Here is a 22181-nt window from a genome sequence, read left to right as displayed (position 1 = left end):
CCCACCATTGATACATAATTGAAACGCACCTGCAGGAGTTCTTCACCTCTTCAACAAACAAAACAAAAAGCAACAGTTTTGGTGTAGCCCAGGGCTGGAGGACAGCTACACATGTGGAACAACCTCCCAATCATAAGGTAAGAGAATAATAATGAATCATACTCAATACTATTAGAACATTGTCCCCCAGAAATACATTCATTGTGGACATTGCGAGTGGAGTGTGCGGGGGTCTGACGCTCACAACGAGCTCTCGCCCACCACTAAATGAGTTTGTTGGTGTGTGTGTGTGTGTGTTTGGTCATACAGAATCCCATTCATCAGACAAAGACTTGCAAGTTCAAGTTCATGAGTCTGTTATAAAAATCATCGTCGTCATAATCATCCGCGCTTCATCATTAAGGCCATATGCGTCTTGTTGTCCATTTACAACATTGTCCATATCTTACAATAGACAATTTCCCCCAAACTTCCTTCTCTTTGTATGTTTACATACTGTACAACACATTACTAAACATTCATGTTGAGAAGGTGTGCTAACAGCCTAACACAATCTCAAAACTATACTCCAAAAACTATGCTGCAGTTTACTTTCACTAACAACTTACAAGCCATTCAAATTCATGCTTTGATATCAAATACTTATTTGTGGTGGCATTTTACTCTATTTTATCCTACTGTCTTCAGTGTCTATCAGTACAGCACAAATTCAAGATGCTCTCAGATTAGGCATAAGGCGGGCTCAATAACAGTGCTGACAGTGCTCTCAAATATGAGAGATAAAAAAAATCAAAGCAATGAAGGGATAGAGGTCTAGATTTATCTGAAATATTTGTCCAATGTTGTAAATGGGCAATCACGCGTAGTGACATCGGCACGGTCCTGTGACATCACGTCGTCATGTGCAGTGAGTCTCACACATCCATGTAAAGCAGGGAATGGGGAACAGAGGCATGTCTGTATGTTGTGTGTGGTGAACAGTGAGGTCACAGGAACATGTACTGGTTGTCTATGGCCCGCTTACGCCCCCGCTCCGGCTCCAGTTCGTAGTCTGAATCCCGCTGTGGGATGAGGGGTGGGTGGGGGTGGGGGTGTCGAAGGAGGGGCCTCCTCCCCACGGACTCGCTCCGACGCAGCGGCACAGGGGCTGATGCAGGGGGGTCCGGGAGGGGGTTGCTGGTGCGTGGTGGCAGGTGGTGGAGGTGGTGTGTCAGCTGGGAGCCTGTGGAGGTGGTGTTGTTGGTGGCAGTGACTGATGTGGTGCCTGTGAGGGTCGCGGAGCAAGAGGGTGTCAGACTGGGACGGCTAGCCAGGCTGCAGTGAGCCAAACTGGGCTCGGAGCTCCAGCGGTGCAGGGAGAAAGGGACCAGGACCACTCCTGCAGGCTGACCTGAGAAAGTTAAAGACAAGAGAAGAGATGAGCTCAGCTGCAAACAGAGCCATCCATGACTTTGTATGTACTCTCTGGAGCCCTGATGGGATTCTGTCCCAACCCATATGTTGGAGAAGGAGGCAGGGTGTGGATAATGCGGGGGGGAGTTGGGATGAGCTTGGGAAGTTGGGATGGGCACAAAATTAATATTATTAGGCAGGTGGTCCGTGAAGCATGCCGTGGGGGTGTCTGTGTATTCCTCGCTCGGACTCATAGACATCTCTCTCTCTGTCTCACACACACACACACACACACACACACACACACACACACGTGCGCACGACCCATCAGCGGATGCCACACACGACCCGTGCTTGACCCGTCATTGCGTTTACACACGCGCACACACGCACACACACACACATACACACATACACACACACACACACACACACACACACACACATACACACACCAAGCCCCCAGAACGGCTGGCACTACCATAATGGAGTCGATGTGAGGCTTTATTGGCATGAGAAAACATACGTTTTTACATTGCCAAAGAAAACAAGTAACACACACTCAATAGCTAACATGTGTCGACACAACACACGCGTGCACGCACGCACGACCCGGCGCTGCTCGTTGAGCGGTTGTGGCCATGATGGAGCTGTTGTAGTGTAGTTAGGGATAACGTGTGTCCGTGTCCTTAGTGAATGATGTCCATAGTTGTGGTGTTGTTAGGACATGAAGGTAGTGTAGCGATGTTGCACAAAAAACTGTGACCCATTAAATGAGTTATGCTTCCCAACATGCATTTCACTGCGTGACTCGCGTATCACGTGATCTGCGGTAGCCAATCGGAGGAATAAAATTGAGGTATACGGAAGAGGTATGACAAACAGACCACACAACGTTGGTTGTGAGTGTGACACCCTTACCCTGCAATGCGGGGCTGGAACCCGCCACCACGAAGCTGGACAGGGTGACAACACAGGCTGCTCCACACTCCAATGGGATGGGGTACAGGCGGAAGTGACTGAGCATGTCCATGACAGAGGGGAAGCGTAGGTGTTGCACCCTGCACTGACCCCACTCTGTTAAGGACAGGCGCAGATGCTGGAGAGAGAGAGAGAGAGAGAAAATAGCAGGTCAGAGATTGTTTTCTCCAATAAGTCATTACTTAATACTTATACAGGCGGTTCTCAAAGTGGGGTCCTGGACCTCCAGGGATCATTGAGGAGGTTCCGAGGGGGTCCACAGCAAAATAAATGAGGAACAGTTTAAACACTTAAGCGCTATTTTTTTTAAATGCTGAAAAAGCCAATCAACAAGTTCACAAGTTGTGAGCATTTACATTGACTCTTTTCGCCGCATTCTAAGATGTTTGCTAATGACATGCTCAAAATAGGGACACCAGGTTACACCTCATCTGCACAGGCAAGGAGCAAGCGTTCTGACGGTGATATCGCACGGAAAAACTGTCCTGATATGGAGCGTCGGCCATTGCCTTGCGACGTAGCCTGAACCAATCAAATAACCAATAAATAGTAGCGTGTAGATCTCAACCAATAAAAGTGTTTGGGGCTGCGAAACCTTGCTCAAATAGACTCTGCGAGCGAATAATAGGATGTCCTGCAGGTACGTCAGGACAGTCTCATTAAAAAGAAACATGTAAGTAAAACATTCATTCCAATGTGAATATCATGGATTTTACACATTAAATACTGGCTCATTTTTGGAACAAGACCTTCAAAATCTCTACCAAATCCGTCAACAAGGCCTGCCATATGCACTGGAAAAATATGTGCGTGTGCGTATGATAAAACAATGTTTTATCATATAGGAAAACTATTGGTGGAGAGGTTTGTCTAACCCATGTTATGCTTAGCTATGATTGGACCATAGCAGTTTGGGGAGGGGCTTAGATATAGGTCAATTTCACTATAATTTCACCAGCTAGAAAGAAATCCATTGAGAATGTAAAGTACTAGTACTATCTATAATATATAAGCATGACTTCAAATCATATGTTTCCACTGACTTCCATTCCCACAGACGTCCTCTTTTAAAATATATACTGTATATATATTTTATTTTTTAACACGTTTCTTGTTTTTTCAATTAATCTAAAAAGCAATCGATGGAATAAGAAGAACTAATCTAAGACTAAGAAGATGATCAATAGTTGAACCCATAGTCTACATGATGCAACATACTTTGGCTTTTCCCTGGTAGTTGAAGGTCAGCACATAGTCTCCCCTCCGCGTCTCACTCTGTCGAACCAGGAACACTCCATGGCCCTGGAGACCCGAGTTCTGCACCAGGTGAGCTGCCTTGACCCGGGAGATGGGCCCGTGGAACCAGGGGTAGGAGCACAAGAAGTGGTCCGTCTTGTGGTACGTCTGCTCTGGCAGGGCAAAGGTCACCGAGCCTGGAGGAATGGACATGGGTCTCATGAGTGAAGAGCAGTGGTGGGAAATAACCACATAGAATTACTGTACTCAAGTAACGTTTTGACTTGTTTTTACTTGTTATGTGCATTTTGTTATGTGCATCTTGTTATGTGCATCTTGTTATGTTATCTTGTTATGTGCATTTTACTTGTTATGTGCATCTTGTTATGTTATCTTGTTATGTGCATTTTACTTGTTATGTGCATCTTGTTATGTTATCTTGTTATGTGCATTTTACTTGTTATGTGCATCTTGTTATGTTATCTTGTTATGTGCATTTTACTTGTTATGTGCATTTTTCACTATTATTTAAACATTATAGTTACTAGTTATTTATAGATTTATATTATACAAAACCAACATCAACCAAATAAGCGTATTTTATACAGTACTTTGTTTATTCGAAAATAAGCGATTTACAAGCTTGTAGATTTGACAACATTTTAAAAAAAATATGTGATTTCCGATCCCAACGACCTTTGCTGCGTGTCGCCCCCATCTCTCTCCCCATTTCCTGTCAGCCTACTGTTAATCTATCAGTAAAAGGGAGAATCAGCCCCCAAAAGTATTTTTAAAAAAAATATGAAAAAAAATAAAGAAAAGAGATATTTTTTTTTACAATGACAGAGGATGGTCTCTGCCGGCTTGAGCAACGAGAAGCACCCCCGAGCGAGCCCTGAGGCGAGCGATGGCCGCTAGAGCCGACTCAGCGCCGTTGGAGTTATGTAGGCCTACCTAAAAGAAGCTGGGAGACCGCCGAAAACGTCCGCTGCTTTTGGCTCAGGTGTGGAAACACTGTATATCTCACCACTTACCCATACTTCCTGACTCTGAGCTCCCTCTGCGATTGGCTGGAACAGAAATATCAGCTGGTGGGGGGAGGGGCTCCAGATCCACACTGCCAGACCTGAGAGAGCAGAGAGTTCATTGACTTGAGACAACTTGTGATTTGGCTGTAATACAATTTCATTGAATTGCGACTTACAATGGAGTTGCTCGTCAAAAATAATATGTTAAAAATCAGTTACAGGTAGGCCTACACAGTTATACGAATAGGTATAAATTAACCATCAGTAAAGAGTTAATCAACATTAGTCAACCATTTTACAGATGTATAAACACTTCCAAATGGAGAAGTGATACTGTTAACTTCTGAGTGCATGCTTGAGAAAATTCAGAAACCATATTGGACTCCCCCAAAAAACTAAGTGTCTTAAAAAAACAAAGAATAAATGAAAGGAGCCTCATTGTTGCACTCAATTGAAGCCCTGCAGAGCACAAAGTAACACGTTTGTGCAACTGTCATATAATCCTACAGAAGCAATAAAATCCATATGAAAGTTAAATCTGCAGCACAGCAACCACTAAGTACACATCAAACCGAAGCCAAAAGGAGAACTGATACTGTTGGCTTCTGAGTGCATGCTTGAGAAAATTCACAAACCGTACTGAACTTGATCGGAACACATGATCTAAGACAAGTGATGAGCAGATACATGAATATCGTACATTCCAAATATACAGATATTCTATTTGATCCTTTGTGGGTTTTATGGGTGCTTTACTGAAAATACGTTCTCTGCATTTGCTTTGGCATACATACGACTTCTTGCTTACGTTCATGCATTTTGTGTGCGTATTTGTGCATGTACACGTGTATGGTGCTGGCCTGTGAAAGGAAGTGTGGGGGAGGACTGAGACTCTGTGGGGGAATCTCAGGACCTTTCTTATTTCTAAGATGTCTGGAATGCTCTTACACATACACACACACAGCCTAGCGTGCCTAACTGCCTATTCTGGGCATGTAGTACGCAGTCAATCTGCCCAAATAGCAGATTTACAAGCTCACAATGCTTTGTGTTGTGACTCGTGTCGGTTTACGTGGACGCACGCACGCACGCACGCACGCACGCACACACACACACGTTTCTAAAGATGAGGACATGGCGCATCTATACTATATATTTTTACTGACCATGGTATTGACCATGATACTGACCACGGTACTGACCAATGAAATCAGCCAATCAAATAAAGTTACGGGGAAATGAACAGTAACAGGAAATAGGTGTGCCACCTTCCAGAAACTTGGGATTACAGTTATTCACAGAGCCTATAAAAGATTCATAAACTAAGGCCTCATTCCCACTTTAGACCAGATAGATGCTAAAATCATCACCAAAATAATTATTTTCTATACACAACCTATGAAGCCTTGAATTCATGGAGATTCTTTTCTACAGCAATAATTGGATGAACGGGTGGTTGCTCTAGTCTCCTACTGATCTGTTACGGTTGTTTATTTCACGTTTGTGTTTTATTTTGAAATTATGTGAATTTATTGTTTCCTATGGCAGGTAGTCCAATTATCAAATTGTTTATTTATTGTGCAAGTATGTAAATGTGAGTTTCAGTAGTAATTACATTTTACATGCAAGATGTTGACATTATGCATAGTTTTTGATTATGCTTTGGTCTGTTTTCAGTTTAGAAAATAGAGATCTTTTGGGTGAACGACTCCTTTAAACTCTATAGTGCATAGTGACCCGCTAATAAATGCATAATAAACTATGTGTTAAGCAACAACACAGCTTAGTAATTGTTGAACATTGAAAGTCAGTGATACTGAATACATGTTTGTTATTATATTATAAACAATTTTAAGAGACTTAAGGCTTTTATTAATGCTCTTAACCCATTCAGGCCTGACGTCAAAAAAAAAAAAAAAGTCTTCTAAATAATGACAATTTCGGAAAGATTTGAGGCACATTTTAACGATTTTTCAAAAATAGCAGACGAGTGGCGCACTATGAGCTTGTAGATCTGCTATTTTTCAATAGCTAAATTATAACATAATGTTTAAAACACCAAAAGGGGTTCCCGCCCAAAATGGGTTAAAGGGGTATTTTATTGAAAAACTCTTCTGGTCTACTCAGTCTTTTGTGTGCACTCCGGACAGTGTTTAAGTTGCTTGATTCAATATTTAGATATTTGAAAATCATTTTATCAGACACGCCCCCATATATAAACCAATTGTAGCTCAATTTAGACCATGATAGACTCATTAAAACACATGTCCCTGGTTCTGGTGACTGAATGATATTACTTTAAGTTATGTTTATATACTGTATATTGTTTTAATGAAAAAAACTAAAAAAACACTCTCTCACAGGGACAATATCAGTCACCAGAACCAATGATGTGTGTTTTCAACAAATCTAACATGTGATAAAATGGGTTACAAATAATGTCTTTACCATATACTGCCTGCCTGCCTGCCTGCCGGTCTCTCTCTCTCTCTCTCTCTCTCTCTCTCTCTCTCTCTCTCTCTCTCTCTCTCTCTCTCTCTCTCTCGCACGCACGCACGCACGCACGCACGCACGCACGCACGCACGCACGTACGTACTGTGAAGAGAAAGGAGGCTTGTCTTCCTGTTATTCAGAGTTCTGTGAACTCAAGTCAGCATTTCAGCAGGATTTGTTCTGGCTTCCTTCTCTAACCCTCATGCTCTCTCTGTGTATTTGTGTGTATTTGTGTGTGTGTGTGTGTGTGTGTGTGTGTGTGTGTGTGTGTGTGTGTGTGTGTGTGTGTGTGTGTGTGTGTGTGTGTGTGTGTGTGTGTGTGTGTGTGTGTGTGTGTGTGTGTGTTTTACTGTACTTGTGAGGGCCAAATGTTCCCACAAGTACAGTAGCATTTTGGAAATAGATATTATGGAGACCATGTTTCCAGTCCTCACAAGATAAATAGTTTTATGGTTAAAAGTGATATTCAGAATTAGTCTTAAAAAAGACTTCAGGTTGGGTTAGGTTAGGATTAGACATTTAGAGGTTAGATTTAGGGCTTAATCTTGGAGCTATGCCTGATTTGAACTATATCAGGCATAGAATGACACTTGCGTGCCAGTGTCATGCACCAAAAATAGCCAATCTACAAGCTCACAATTAACTTGCTTGCAGATTGGGGTAAACATTTCAAAAATATCTATCTACGTGTATCTATCTCTATCTATCTACGGCAGGGTTCCCAGATATAAATGGCATTAAATGGGGGTCAGTAGCCTATGCATGTCAAACTGGGCATCCTTTTCAAATGGGGTCTTGTCCTGAAAATGAATTTTCAGGGCAAGACCTCAACCTCCTGCGTGCGGATTCGGCCCCCAGCCTGGTACCCTAGTCAAAATATGGCCCTTGAGGAAAATGAATTGGGGAACCCTGATCTACGGTATCTATCTATCTATCTATCTATCTATCTATCTATCTATCTATCTATCTATCTATCTATGAATGCACCACGTCTCCGTCTGTACTGTATGTATGTCTGTACGTGTGTACGTCTGTAATGCACGTAACGACAACCGTTCGCCCCACCGACTTCATATTCGTTCCACACCCCCACAGGGAGTGCAGTGCCCGGTGTCGAGTCGGTCAGACACACGGTTGTCCAGAACCGCCACAAAAGGCCTCTGCCTGGGCTCTGGACAGGGCCCCTCCATATATGGAGCTGGCCTGTTCTGACATCACAACACTCCATATTTGGGTATGCCCGACACAGAACTCCATATATACAGTAGGAATAAAGGGACACAGAGAGACAGATACAGAAATCTCCATATATGGGCATAAAAGGGACACAGATTGGTGGAACGGGTACTCTGACACGGGTACAACTTCCATCGTTACCGACTCGGTGCTCTACAGCCGGGCATCAGTCTAGTCTTTTTTTAAATGGCATTCATAAAGTCGCTGTTCTACAATGTTGATGTCCATAAGTAGGCCTATAGTAATAAAAATAATCGCAGCTGTGCAAACTGTGCGTGGTGCAACTATACTTTTATTGCTGCGTGCGTGCGTGCGTGCGTGCGTGCGTGCGTGCGTGCGTGCGTGCGTGCGTGCGTGCGTGCCCCGAATGCCACCCAATTAGCTGACTTGTCAGTGTCAATGGGCAGGGGTCAATAGGTCATGCTACAAACACATTCAATGATCCAGACAGACAGACAGACAGACAGACAGACAGACAGACACACACACACACACACAGAGACAAAGCCCTTTATTGTGAGCGGTTAGCACCGCTCATAAAAATTGTGTTTGTTAGAGCTATGCAATGTCAGGCAGTTGTAAAGCTGTGTGTGTGTGTGTGTGTGTGTGTGTGTGTGTGTGTGTGTGTGTGTGTGTGTGTGTGTGTGTGTGTGTGTGTGTGTGTGTGTGTGTGTGTGTGTGTGTGTTGTGTTTGCATACAGTACACACTGGATGGAGTGAGAGTATGATATTATAGCAGAACAGTAAGGCTTAGTTCAGGACTGACTTCCTGTCTAGGCTTGGTCTCTTTGTGTTCCTTCAGCCTGCTGTTTCCTCTGTACTTACTGGAACCCCCCCCCCCCCCCCCTCCTCCTCCTCCTCATCATCATCATCTGTTGTTAATCAACATTAGTCAACATTTTTCAGAAATACATTCAATTGCTTTCATTGCGGAATATGGATGCCAGGGTTCACGTGGTTAATGCCCGACTGTGGCACCGATTCTAAAAACGTCTTCTAAATCATGAGCTAAGTTTTCTTACGTTTTCTATAAAAACTTCAAATATTTATTCAAAAAATACAAATGAATGGTATTGCTATAGCACCAATTGCCCCAAAAGGAGTTCCCGTCTTGAAGGGTAAAACCCCCGTCCTAAATGCCTCTGGTGATAAACCCGCCCCATATTTGCATACCGGGCCCTGATTGGTGCGACACAAGGGGTATCCAATCACAACCGAGCGGGACCAGAATCTATCGAGGGCTTCTTTCTTTTTTACTTATTTTTTTGTCTGGTTTCCAGGCTAAAATTAACACAGGGTCAAATTTTACACTCTCAGAGCTAAATCAACACTGAGGGGTTTACTGTATAGCCTTCTCAACACACACACACACACACACACACACACACACACAAAGTATTTACTTATGGTAAATAGTATAAGTAATAGATTGATTAATGATGAAACGCTGAAATAAGTTTGTTCTCTGGTGCCTTGTAAGAAATACAGGAAGACACATTGTCTGAACACTGACAATGCTGCTTTCTCTTCCTCAATATGGAGCACTTTATGTAATGTATGGAGCACATAGAATGTTTGTGTGTGCGTGCGTGCGTGTGTGTGTGTGTGTGTGTGCGTGCGTGCGTGCGTGCGTGCGTGCGTGCGTGCGTGCGTTGGCGTGCACAGACATTTACAGGGGCAGGTGCTCAAGTGAAAAAAGGGCACCTTGGGCAACGCGTGGAACCGGTCGTTTGCCTTAATAGTGTGGGATTTATAGATTTTGGGGCCTAAATAATATATTAGAAGCTTTTTATCAAGAATTGATCAATGTCACCGTCCATGGTCCACATACTGTACAGTGACATGGACACAAGAGGAGAGAGAGAGGCGCACACACACACACACACACACACACACACACACACACACACACACACACACACGCATGTGGACAGAACACACACGGGAGAGATGCTGTTCAGCTAAAGCCCACGTCTGATGAACACCACCATACTAAATGTGACAACATACCCAGCGCTGCAGCGCCAACACAATGTGCACGCCACGCATGCGCCACGCCACGCATGCGCCACGCCACGCCACGCATGCGCATGGCACTGGACAGCGAGAGACAGCGAGAGGGAGAGAGATGCAGTTTGGCATTACTGTGTCAGACAGTGTTAGTGTTATTATTACGGCGTGCTGCCTGGTGGAAGAGTTGTGCTCCACTGAGCACACCTTTCTACTTGTATCAGTGGAGTATGGGTGAAATGTCCTGTATCATTTATGGCAAAACCACCCAGTCAGTCCCAAATGTACACCAAATAAACAAACGGGAACACGTGTACATATTATGTGCACAGTTAAACTGTACATAATACATAACGTACACATAGATGCACACACAAACAGAGAAACAGGGTCTCACCTGTTGCTGATACATTCTTTAAGCTCTGTGGTCCAGGAGCTGACCTGCTGGTCATTCTCAGTCTCAAATATTAGACTACCTGGATAGTGATTAACCTGCAAGAGAGCAAAAAAACAAAGACACATTCAACATTAGCATACACAATAATAATAGTGCTCTAACCTTACCTTACCATAGGGTTAAACCCACACTTAAACCACCACACCTACTACATGTACGCATAATGAGAGATGACACAAATTATTTAACCTAAGTGGAGATCAAAGGGAGGGGGGGGGGGTCTTGTATGTTTGGAGGCAGGCCAAAATTATAACGTGCTTTCATCCACTGTCTCCCTCTATGTTCTCAATAATATCATATCATATCATATAATATCAGTCCAACTTGGGAGGGCATTCTCTGTTGATGCACGATAATCGTTTTTTAATCGGCCTTCCCTATTCTCTAAATATCGACATTGGCCACTGAAAAACCATAATCGGTCAATCACTACTTCCTGTGGTGCTTCCCTGCCTTCTATGACAGTGGTTCTCAACCAGTGGTTCCAGGTGGTCCCCATTTAAACTCAACCAGTGGTTCCAGGTGGTCCCCATTTAAACTCAACCAGTGGTTCCAGGTGGTCCCCATTTAAACTCAACCAGTGGTTCCAGGTGGTCCCCATTTAAACTCAACCAGTGGTTCCAGGTGGTCCCCATTTAAACTCAACCAGTGGTTCCAGGTGGTCCCCATTTAAACTCAACCAGTGGTTCCAGGTGGTCCCCATTTAAACTCAACCAGTGGTTCCAGGTGGTCCCCATTTAAACTCAACCAGTGGTTCCAGGTGGTCCCCATTTAAACTCAACCAGTGGTTCCAGGTGGTCCCCATTTAAACTCAACCAGTGGTTCCAGGTGGTCCCCATTTAAACTCAACCAGTGGTTCCAGGTGGTCCCCATTTAAACTCAACCAGCGGTTCCAGGTGGTCCCCATTTAAACTCAACCAGCGGTTCCAGGTGGTCCCCATTTAAACTCAACCAGCGGTTCCAGGTGGTCCCCATTTAAACTCAACCAGTGGTTCCAGGTGGTCCCCATTTAAACGTAAATGATGGAGAGTTGGTATCCAAATGGACCCTTATAGATCTTTACTCTTGAGAGCGTAAAATGAAACCAAATGGACTGTTACCGGCCCATTTGGTTTCATTTTTCGCCCTCAAGAGTTCAATTATTGTTAAACATCGGCATTACTTAATTCAGTGTACACAATTAAAGTATGTAGAATAGTTGTTATTTTGATCAACGTTTGTCTGTTATCTCTCCTATGGTACTACATCAATAAAGCATGGAATTGTGGACAACATCTTATTCCACGACAAACAAAATATTCTAAGACAAGTTTTGGGTCTGAGAGGCTAAAATAATTCCATCAAATGGTGGTCCGTGGCTTAAATGCAGAATACATTTAATGGACCTTGACATGAAAAGGGTTGAAAACCACTGCCCTAGAAAGTAGACACTCCAGTGAATTGGTAGACACTCCCTCCCTGAGCAGTCCTCCAGTAGCCACGCCCCCCCCCCCCCCCCCCCCCCCCCCTCCAGTCCACACACACCACTGCTGCAAACAGACAGACACACAAGCTCCTTATGTTTGGTAGTAAATAGAGTGAAATAAACAACTTATATTGTAACTTTAGACCTCATGGAAGTTGAGTGAAGTAGTCTAGGTTGTTAGTAAGTGAAAACTGTTCTGTCAGTTTGAAAGAGAAGTTAATTCATCTTCATAACAAACTGTTTGGTCGATTTGTTTTTATTCTGCAGGTGAGTTAGCTACCCATGCTAAGCATTAAACGTGCACGTTTTCCTGAGTGAGGGTGAAATGAACAACCATGAAGTACTGTGTGCATGGGTTCTATACATTTATAGAATAAATATACAGACGCAGTGTTTTGTTTGGGGTGTCACAGCACCAAATCCTTGTATGAAACTTCATTCTTGAGTTCCGGTTTCCGGTTTGAGGGGATGACAGCTTGAGGAAAGCTCGCTCGGTCAAAATATATAATATCGGCCCCAAAGTCAATTAAAAGTTCAAGAAGTTAAGTTTTATTTACTCTTAAGAAGGGGCGAGGATGGTGGCTACCGGGAAAAGAAAGAAAGTAAGGGAGAGCAAGCTTGCCGGCGGTGAAAACGATGCACAACAACCTGAAGCTAACAATGATGCTAACGCTAGCACTTCAGAGACGCAGCAACTGCATGCCAGCGTGGGGTCTCCGGCCGCGGTGGCTAGCAGCGCAGCCCCCCCCTCGCCCAGCTCCGACGGCGGGGACATAACCGACCAAGAGGAGGAGGTAAACCTGGCTATAATCCTGAGGGAACTGCGCGGTTTCAGGCAAGACAACAAGAAACAGATGCAAGACCTGACAGGAGAAATAGCTAAAACAAACGCGAGGGTGGACCAGGCCGAAGCTAGGATCGTAGGGAGCGAGGAAAGGCTACGGAACGTGGAAGAGATACTAGCAGAGATGATAACGATCCAGGAGGCTCTCCAAACGAAGATAACTGATTTACAGGGGCGATCCAGGAGGGACAACGTGAGAATATACGGCATAGCTGAGGGGACAGAGGGGACAGCTAGGTCCCTTATCCCCTTTGTGGCAAAGATGCTAAGAGAAAATCTGAATATCCCCGCAGCGACGCCACTACAGATACAAAGAGCGCATCGCGCCCTGGCACCGCTGCCCCCAAATGGAGCCCAACCCAGATCGATTGTGGTAAAGTTCCTGAGCTTCACCATGAAAGAGGAAGTGCTTAAGCAGACCTGGGAGAAGAAGGGCTTTACATGGCAAAACTGTAAAATCAGCCTCGATCATGATTATGCACCAGAAATATTGGCCAAAAGAAAAGAATATGCTGAGGCACGGAGGGTCCTAAAAACAAACGACACAAGGTTCCAGACGCTGTTTCCTGCGCGACTAAGAGTCCACCATGCCGATGGGATGAAGACATATGCTACAGTGGAAGAGGCGACGGCAGACCTGGCGAGGCGTGGACTGGCGGTTGAAGTGATCAAGAGACCAACGACGCTCTGGGAGAGGATCAGGAGGTGTGCGTGGCAGACGGCGGGGGGAGCTCGCCCACCGCGGGCCAGCGGGGCTCCAGGATACATAGAGAGGCTGCAAGTTTTCAGACGTGAAGATACAGACTAATCTCCTTTATTTTTCTTTCGAAGGCATACAAAAGGGGGGGGGGGGGGGGGGGGGGTATATTGATGCAATTGAAACGAAAGTGTGTGTGTCACTAATATATCACTGAAATTGAATTGATAATCTGGGGGAATGAATGGGTTTCAACACACTGTATGACTTGAAATAATGTGGGATTAAATATGTGCAATGTTATATCACGGAAAGTTAACTGATAAGCTAGGGGTGGGGTGGGGGGGTTATTTTCTACTAGATACAACAATGCTGCATTTGTTTTGATAAGATCGAGACATACTACTATGCAAGAATTTTCATTCATAGCTGTCATCAGGGTTTGAGGTAACCTGACTAGTCAGGTTAGGGTTGAGGGCCCTCTAGCACCAGCAGGGAATAGAGGTTATCCCTTAGTTAGGAGGTTGGGCAGTGGAAGGGGTCCACTGCTGGAACTCAGGTTTACATGTTTTTTGTCCATTTACGGTATTATTATTGTGTGTATTTTCTGCCCACTCTTTCTTCCTTTTCTCCTGAAATGTACATACTCTGAAGTGATATTGTCCTGTTGCCCCTGTTAAGTGTTGACTTGATGCCATAATGTAGTCCATCTGAAGAAAGTGAGGATTATACAGAGATATTGGAGATGGAGTCACTTGGAGGGGGCATGAGGGGGGAGGGAGGGAGGAGGGGTGAAAAAAAAAAAAACTGGGAATTGCACTTGTGTCCTATGTATAAATATAAATGCTGTCTATACTGTACTGCTCTTTCCAAATAAAATAAATATTATAAAAAAAAAAGAAACTTCATTCTTAAAGATGGAGTGCCGTGATTTTTGTACTTTTTCTGTTTTGCATGTGTCTATGGAGTTAACATTACTCTACTAGACCCCCAGGTCTAGTTATAATATTCAAATATGTCTTCCCTGTGTATTTTCGGTTTCTTCCTGAAAGCTGACAGCCTTTGAGTCAAAAGGCCCAATCGAAATAGCGCCATTTTAGTGTCATCATAACCCTAACCCCTCCCCTAACTCCTCCCACATTATCATACAACAACAGCTGTGGGCGAGGCTTAAGTTCAGGTGGGTGGTGCTAAGGTGAAAACCAGGTATACTTAATTAACTGGTGGGTGTGGCCACACAAAAACATAATTTTAACACTTTTTGGAAAGAAATATTCCTCCTAGTATAATCATAGTACTTGATGGTAAATGGTGCATTTATCCAAGGCGCTTTACATAGATTGTGCATTACATTCACCCATTCACACACACATTCATACACCGATGGCAGCGGAAACCATGCAAGGTACCAACTAGCTCATCGGGAGCAATTAGGGGTTCAGTGTCTTGCTCAAGGACACTTCGACAGTAACTCTGGGGGAGCCCGGGTTCGAACTGGCAACCTTGCGGTTCCCATCCAGGCACTCAACCCCTGAGCCACCGCCGCCGATGATTATGAGGATTATGTTTTAGGGGGGAAAGAAATCACAGCACTCCATATTTAACTGTTTTCCAATGATGGTTTAATTGAAAGTGATATTGAACCAAGTGTTATAACCTGAATTACACATCTAAATCTCAATTTATTGCACGGCAAACCATAGTCCAGGCATATCCAAAGTCCCCACAGCTTCTTTCCTAAAATGTATTATTTTATTTATCCAATATAAAACTAACATTACGTATAGACATACACCTATACGTATACTAGGCTGTGGTATACTGTATACTATTAGGCTGTGTGTTGTAACCGGAAGGATGCAGTATACATATACAGTATATACTGGCTGTGTTTTGTCTGCTGTTGCTAGTGAGTTGTGACAGGGTACAGTGTACACTGTGTGGCTCTTGGTCAGCTAACTTTCTTTCTTTCTACCTTACATTCTCACTTATACTCAAAGCTTATGGTCTCTCTCTAAACCTGCTCCACAGGTACACGAGCCAGGGTGATGACCCCAGACCACCAAGGTCCATTCTCCTGTGACATGCTGTGAATGCTGGACCCTAAGAGCCTGCCTTAAATCCCTGACTACTGCACTACACCAGAATGCAGTGTGCAGTACTAAACATCCAAGGCTGAGTGAGAAGCTGGCAGCCAGGAGAATGAGGCTTGTCTGTGCTATTGATACTGGGAGTACTGGCCAGATGTATGGAGGATGGAGATGACTGGAGACGCCGCTGGAGGGCTAATCATGAACTAGAGAGAGAGTCGGAGGCTCTATCTCTCTACCCATGGGTTCTAAAGTTTGACCCTGGCATCACTTACACATCTGATGAAGTCAAGTAGAAGACGGCTAAGGTAGGAACGTTGTTTTGAGTGGTGCCTCCTCTCCATTACGCAGCTACGTGTACCCCTTCGTATGTATGTGTGTGTGTGTGTGTGTGTGTGTGTGTGTGTGTGTGTGTGTGTGTGTGTGTGTGTGTGTGTGTGTGTGTGTGTGTGTGTGTGTGTGTGTGTGTGTGTGTGTGTGTGTGTGTGTGTGTGTGTGTGTGTGTGTGTCTGTCCGAGCACGGAAAGCTGCAACGCGTTAACTCTGTCATTTCTCGACCATTTTGTACACGGGAACTAAGGCTCGCCGTTTTGCTTCTGTGCTGCTGCTGCTGCTGCTGCTGCAGCTGCTGCAGCTGCTGCTGCTGCTGCTGCTGCTGCTGCTGCGTGTGTTGTATGTTGCTGCGTGTGTTGTATGTTGCTGCGTGTGTTGTATGTTGCTGCTGCTGCGTGTGTTGTATGTTGCTGCTGCTGCGTGTGTTGTATGTTGCTGCTGCTGCGTGTGTTGTATGTTGCTGCTGCTGCGTGTGTTGTATGTTGCTGCTGCTGCGTGTGTTGTATGTTGCTGTGTGTACTTGTATACTAGTGTGATTCAAGCTGGTGTACTATTGCTGTCGTTTTGGGGACCCAATGACTGGGTGGCAATGAAACATGTTCAGTAACTGTTTCTGTCTCTGGAATTGAATGCTGATGTGAATCTACAGTTTGTATGTTGTGTTATATCTGGCGTTGAAGGCGAGTTGTAACAGGGAACAGTATGTATGTGTATGTGGCTCCACTTCAATAGGTAGAGTGGATTTCCTTTTGGTTCGAGCTAGAGGTTTTGGGCTTTGACATAACCATCAATTCCAAATGTTAATACACAGTAGGTTATGATGTGTGTTGCGTTGTGGTTGCTGAGGTCAGTTGTGAATTGTTTTGACAGGGTGACTGTATTGGTTCATGACTGGCATGGTGGCAAATAATGACTCTATGTAGGCGTATTCTGTCTCTCTCTCTGACTCTCTCTCTCTCTCTCTCTCTCTCTCTCTCTCTCTCTCTCTCTCTCTCTCTCTCTCTCTGTGTGGCTGTATCCAACAAAAATGTTGTGCCTGTCCAGCTCATGAATGTATTGTAGACTGTGATATTGTGATTAGTGAGGAGAATAAAAAAGAAAACCTAATCTTAACCCATGGAATGGACATGTAATCTATGGTCATTCTTCTATTATTTGACTTTACCCATTGAATTCGTATATAGCTGCAGTCGACGATATAACGATATAACTATCACCATATATCACCATAACTGATGATTATAAGTCTGAAATGATGATTAAGTCTCATCATTTAAATATTTGGTGAAAGCACCAATAGTCATCCCCACAATATCAATATTGATGTATGTGATCAAAAACATTGCGATATATTTGTCCATATCACACGATATATTTGTCCATATCACCCTCTATATTTGTCCATATCACCCGACCTTATGATCTTTGTTCCAAATTACAGTCTACAGACAAGTTGGTACCATACTTAAAAAGGAATTCTAAGTAAGTCAAGCGATACTGGATGACTGTGCATTATGTATCATCTAGGACGTATTTCCTCTTCCCCTATAGAAATGCAATGCAAACCATTAACTTCCTCTGAATCCTCTCTGGTTCAGTATAGAGGGTTCATCAAAGTTTCATGGTAGTAAACAATTCAGTGGTGTAATGTGGAACCAATAAAAGTAAAATGCTAGCGTATGCTAGCTCACATGCAGTGCCTGCTTTCTTTTCATGTTTGTTTCTACTGAAACGGACCAGCTGGTTGCAGGAGAAATATCTCCGTTCCGAATGTGGATCTCACAGTATATAGTAGACAGTAAAAGAGTACATGTTTGCACTCATATTGTCAATGTTTGGTGGGACACATTTTACCTTTCATGTCGCGATTATTGTGGCCAACGATAATAACGATTATCGTCCCAATTTCTCCAACACTAGTGTGTGTGTGTGTGTGTGTGTGTGTGTGTGTGTGTGTGGTGTACCTTTAAAACAAACGTGTTGATGTTGTCTGGCATTTCCAGACGATTGCAGCGTCGAACCTCCTGGATGTCAGAGCACCGAGCTGTCAGTTTTGGACTGGAGGCCTGCAACACGCACACACACACGCACACACACACACACACACACACACACACACACACACACACACACACACACACACACACACACACACACACACACACACACATTAACATTAACATTCAGACAGAAGCACATGCAGAATACAACTAGCAGACACAACATGGGGGGTGGGGGACAAAACATGACTCATAACATGTCCGGAAGAAAAGAAAGGAATACTGTAAATAAAGAGATAAAAAATAAAAGGATGAATGGACGAGAGCGGGTGAGAGAGCAGATCCTATCCTGTGTCATTAAGTGTCTTTGTGTCCAACAGGTGTGCTCCGTACACAGTGCACTACCGCCCCCATACCTCCCCCTCCACACCACATCCTTTCATGTCTGGGCTTTTCTCATGCTTTTTCGTTTTTGTTTAGTTTTTTACCACATGTATGTACCTTATCGCAGTGGCTTAGCCTTCCTATTCTGGGTATACTGTATGTCATAATAGGAAAAAAATAGACAAACATTTGGCAAAAGTAGACAAACAAGGTGAAAATAGACAAACTGAAGACAGCTGATCTACAAGTTCACAGTGCTCACGTGTCACGTGTTCGAGTCTCGTTCATGACGACCTTTGCTGCATGTCTCTCCCTGTCTCTATCTCCCTCTGTCCTGTCCCTCTTCACTGTAACTATCAATTAAGGCACAAAACAAAAGCCAAGAACAAATCTAAAAAAAGAAAACTAAAAAAAAAATCATGTTCTACATAAATAGAAAAACATGATTTTAAAGAAAGAAAATAGGTATTTATTCTACTTCATTAAATTAGTGTAGTAATTACAAAATAGTAAAAACCGTTGCAGTCAGTGTTTTTTATTTATGCACTTAGAAATGTAGGCAACGTTTTATTGATGTTTTATTGATCCAATTAAAGATCAAGTTTTTAAGCGCTTCTCAAATATAAGAGTAATCAATAGAATAATCGCTAAGAAAATAATCGATAGGCCTATAGTTACAGCCCTATAATTGGCCATTTGGCCCCTGCTTTCTTCACTATGATGACCAGTGGATGTACAGACCACAGGAGACCACTGGACCTAATTTAGCCATTTACATGAATAAACGTGGATGTGGGTTATTCTTTCTCCCCCGCTCCATGTCTCCAGTGACCACAGCTCCCAACTCAAAGGAGAAGGGCTCCAGATGGCCCACCACAAGCCTGAGAAGCAACTGAATGTGTGCCCATGGCTGTGTGAAGTAAACTCTATGCATCTGTGTGTGCAAGTATCTTTGTACACCCGTCTGGCAGTGTGTGTGTGTGTGTGTGTGTGTGCGCGCGTGTGTGTGTGCATCTGTCTGCGCGGGCTTGTTAGCTGTTGTTAGTTGTTAGCGTCTCTGCTGAGCACTGCCCTGAATGTCTCCTCCTGCTCAGTGGTGGCCTGTCTGTGTGTAAATGTGTGTTAACATTATTATGTGCACAGCACAGTAAAATGTATACGGTTTAAAATATACGCCTCTTGAATGTAAAAACCTCTACATGTGTAGGTGTATACAGTATGTGTCTATTACTGTATGCTCTATACCAGTGTGCCATGGACCCATTGGTCCATTGGTCACAAGTATCAGTTTTTGAGTGGTGCAGAGCTACAGTATGTGTGTATAATAATGAATTTGAGCACTTTTCCAAGTGCTCAAAGCGCTTTACAATGGTTCATTCATTCATACATTGGGAGGTGAAGCGGCGCACAGTCAATGCCAGCGTCCTCACTTCCCACATTCACACACCAATGGTGGCAAGCTCACACCAACCAACTCATTGGAGGCAATGTACAGTAGGGTTCAGTGTCTTGCCCAAGGACACTTCGACTTGTGGACAAGAGGAGCCGGGATTCGAACCGCCGACTCAGGGATCATTGGACGACCTGCTCTACCTCCTGAGCCACAGCCGCCCCATTTGAGTGGAAGTACCCCACGGAGTGGGGTGTGTACCATGTTGTGCATCGGAATCTGACTCATGACCTTTGTCGCTTTGCCTTCTCCTACTCTTATTCCCGCCATTGCAGCTGATGCATACGAACCCAGCAAAAAGACCATGATGGTATAATGTCAGATTTATGTCCAGGAAAAATACAGAGCCTGCAGCTACACATGTGTCCAAACAAAGACACACACGCACGCACACACGCACACACGTATGGTGGGTCAGAGGTCATATGAGGAATGAAGCCATGTTGACGGCAGAACACAATGCATGTAGAATGACAGTCAGCAACTTTTATTGAGAGCTGATGACTATGAACGCGTGCGTGCGTGCGTGCGTGCGTGCGTGCGTGCGTGCGTGCGTGCGTGCGTGCGTGCGTGCGTGCATGTGTGTGTATGTCTGTGTGTGTCTGACATTGTGAACAAGAGAGAAAGAAAGAAAAAGATAGCTTATTTGGCACACTCGAAAATAAATGATATCCACACAGTTATATATATATATATATGCTGGGCAGTCCTGACTAACAGAGAAGGAGAAGTCCGCACACAGTCTTTGCTCCAACAGTGTGCCGTGAGTGTTTTAACAAAAATAAACACTGTTGGAGCAAAGACTGTGTGCGGACTTCTCCTTCTCTGTATGTATCTACCTTTTGTCCAGCTCCAGCGAGGAACTGGATGTGCGCAAGCCACCTGCTTTTTAAACTACTTCCTGACTAAGCATTTGAAACCTGTGTCCTGACTCCTCCGTATAGTTTGTGGTAAGGCCACCATCAATCTCAGCTGAGGAATCCTCAACTAAATGGATTTTTAAGTGACAAAATGTACAATGTACATCATTTATTTATTTATTTCTGATTAACACTCTTATCACCCAGCGTCATTTGGAACCATTAAATCAATGCGCCCAGCGATTTGTAGCCTCAGAGCCCATTTCAAGGTGGCACGGCACCATCTTGGTTAGTGCTAGATATAATAGCATGTAGCCAAAAGACCCCCGGGAGGATCGACAATCAACGGAGGTACAGTATGATTAGGCCTACTTCTAACGCGACTAGCGACGGGACCGCGATGGGCTGTCAAAAACACACTCTTTGGTTAGAATTGGAATCATTGATTTAGATTAAGAGTTATTCATGTTTTAAGATTTTTGATCCCATCCATTAAAATGGAGGGGGAACACTTTGGATGACGTCCCAACCGTAAATGACATGGAATGCTCAATAGACGCTCCCAGGCTGTAGACTGGTGTGCTCTGTTATGAAACCAGTAATGTTCCGTCTTTTGATTCATCTCCGTCCTTGGCGTTGGGCGGAATTATTTAATAGGACGGAGACCTCCGTTTTGACCGGCCAGAGTGTTAAAAAACGTACGCCCTCTTTTATACTTAATTGTACCACAGTGTTATTTCAACCGGTGAGTTCCATTAACTGTTGCACCCCTAGTCTAGTAGTCTACAGTTGGAGGCCATCGATATTGTCCTTTTCTTTTTGCTGAGGTTTGCGTGATCTGCGCAAAAGGACAGTTAACCCATTTTGGGCGGGAACCCCTTTTGGTGTTTTAAACATTGTTATAATTTAGCTATTGAAAAATAGCAGATCTACAAGCTCATAGCGCGCCACCGAGTGGCGCGCTACGAGCTTGTAGGTCTGCTATTTTTGAAAAGTCGTGAAAATATTTATTTCAGAAAACTGGAGGATTTAGAAGGATTTTTTTAAAATTTTGAGGTCAGGCCTAAATGGGTCAAATGATAAGGGACAATATCGGTGGCACCCAACTGTACATCTCAACAAGAAACGGTAGGATCAACAGTCACTCCTGTGGGACATGTTGCATGCAGGAGCAGCAGGAAGGAGAGAGCGGGAGAGAGCAGCGGGAAGAGGGCAGAGGGAGCA

General features: G+C 44.0%; 1 protein-coding gene across 1 annotated transcript in view; it reads right to left on the bottom strand.

Moving 5' to 3' along the window:
- Positions 1-22181, bottom strand: part of sh2b3 (SH2B adaptor protein 3) — a 71317-nt gene continuing 49136 nt past the window's right edge. The window contains exons 3-8 of the mRNA XM_079515382.1: positions 18228-18329; positions 10775-10869; positions 4644-4735; positions 3592-3806; positions 2314-2491; positions 1-1390 (exon numbers count right to left, since the gene is read on the bottom strand). Of these exons, the coding sequence (XP_079371508.1) occupies positions 987-1390; positions 2314-2491; positions 3592-3806; positions 4644-4735; positions 10775-10869; positions 18228-18329 (1086 nt within the window). The 3' untranslated portion in view covers positions 1-986. The remainder of the gene's footprint in view (positions 1391-2313; positions 2492-3591; positions 3807-4643; positions 4736-10774; positions 10870-18227; positions 18330-22181) is intronic.

Source organism: Electrona antarctica, assembly GCF_951216825.1.
Source record: "Electrona antarctica genome assembly, chromosome: 12".
Classification (NCBI taxonomy): Eukaryota; Metazoa; Chordata; class Actinopteri; order Myctophiformes; family Myctophidae; genus Electrona; species Electrona antarctica.
The sequence above is the reverse complement of the archived record's forward strand: the minus strand, read 5'-3'. Positions and strand labels throughout refer to the sequence as shown.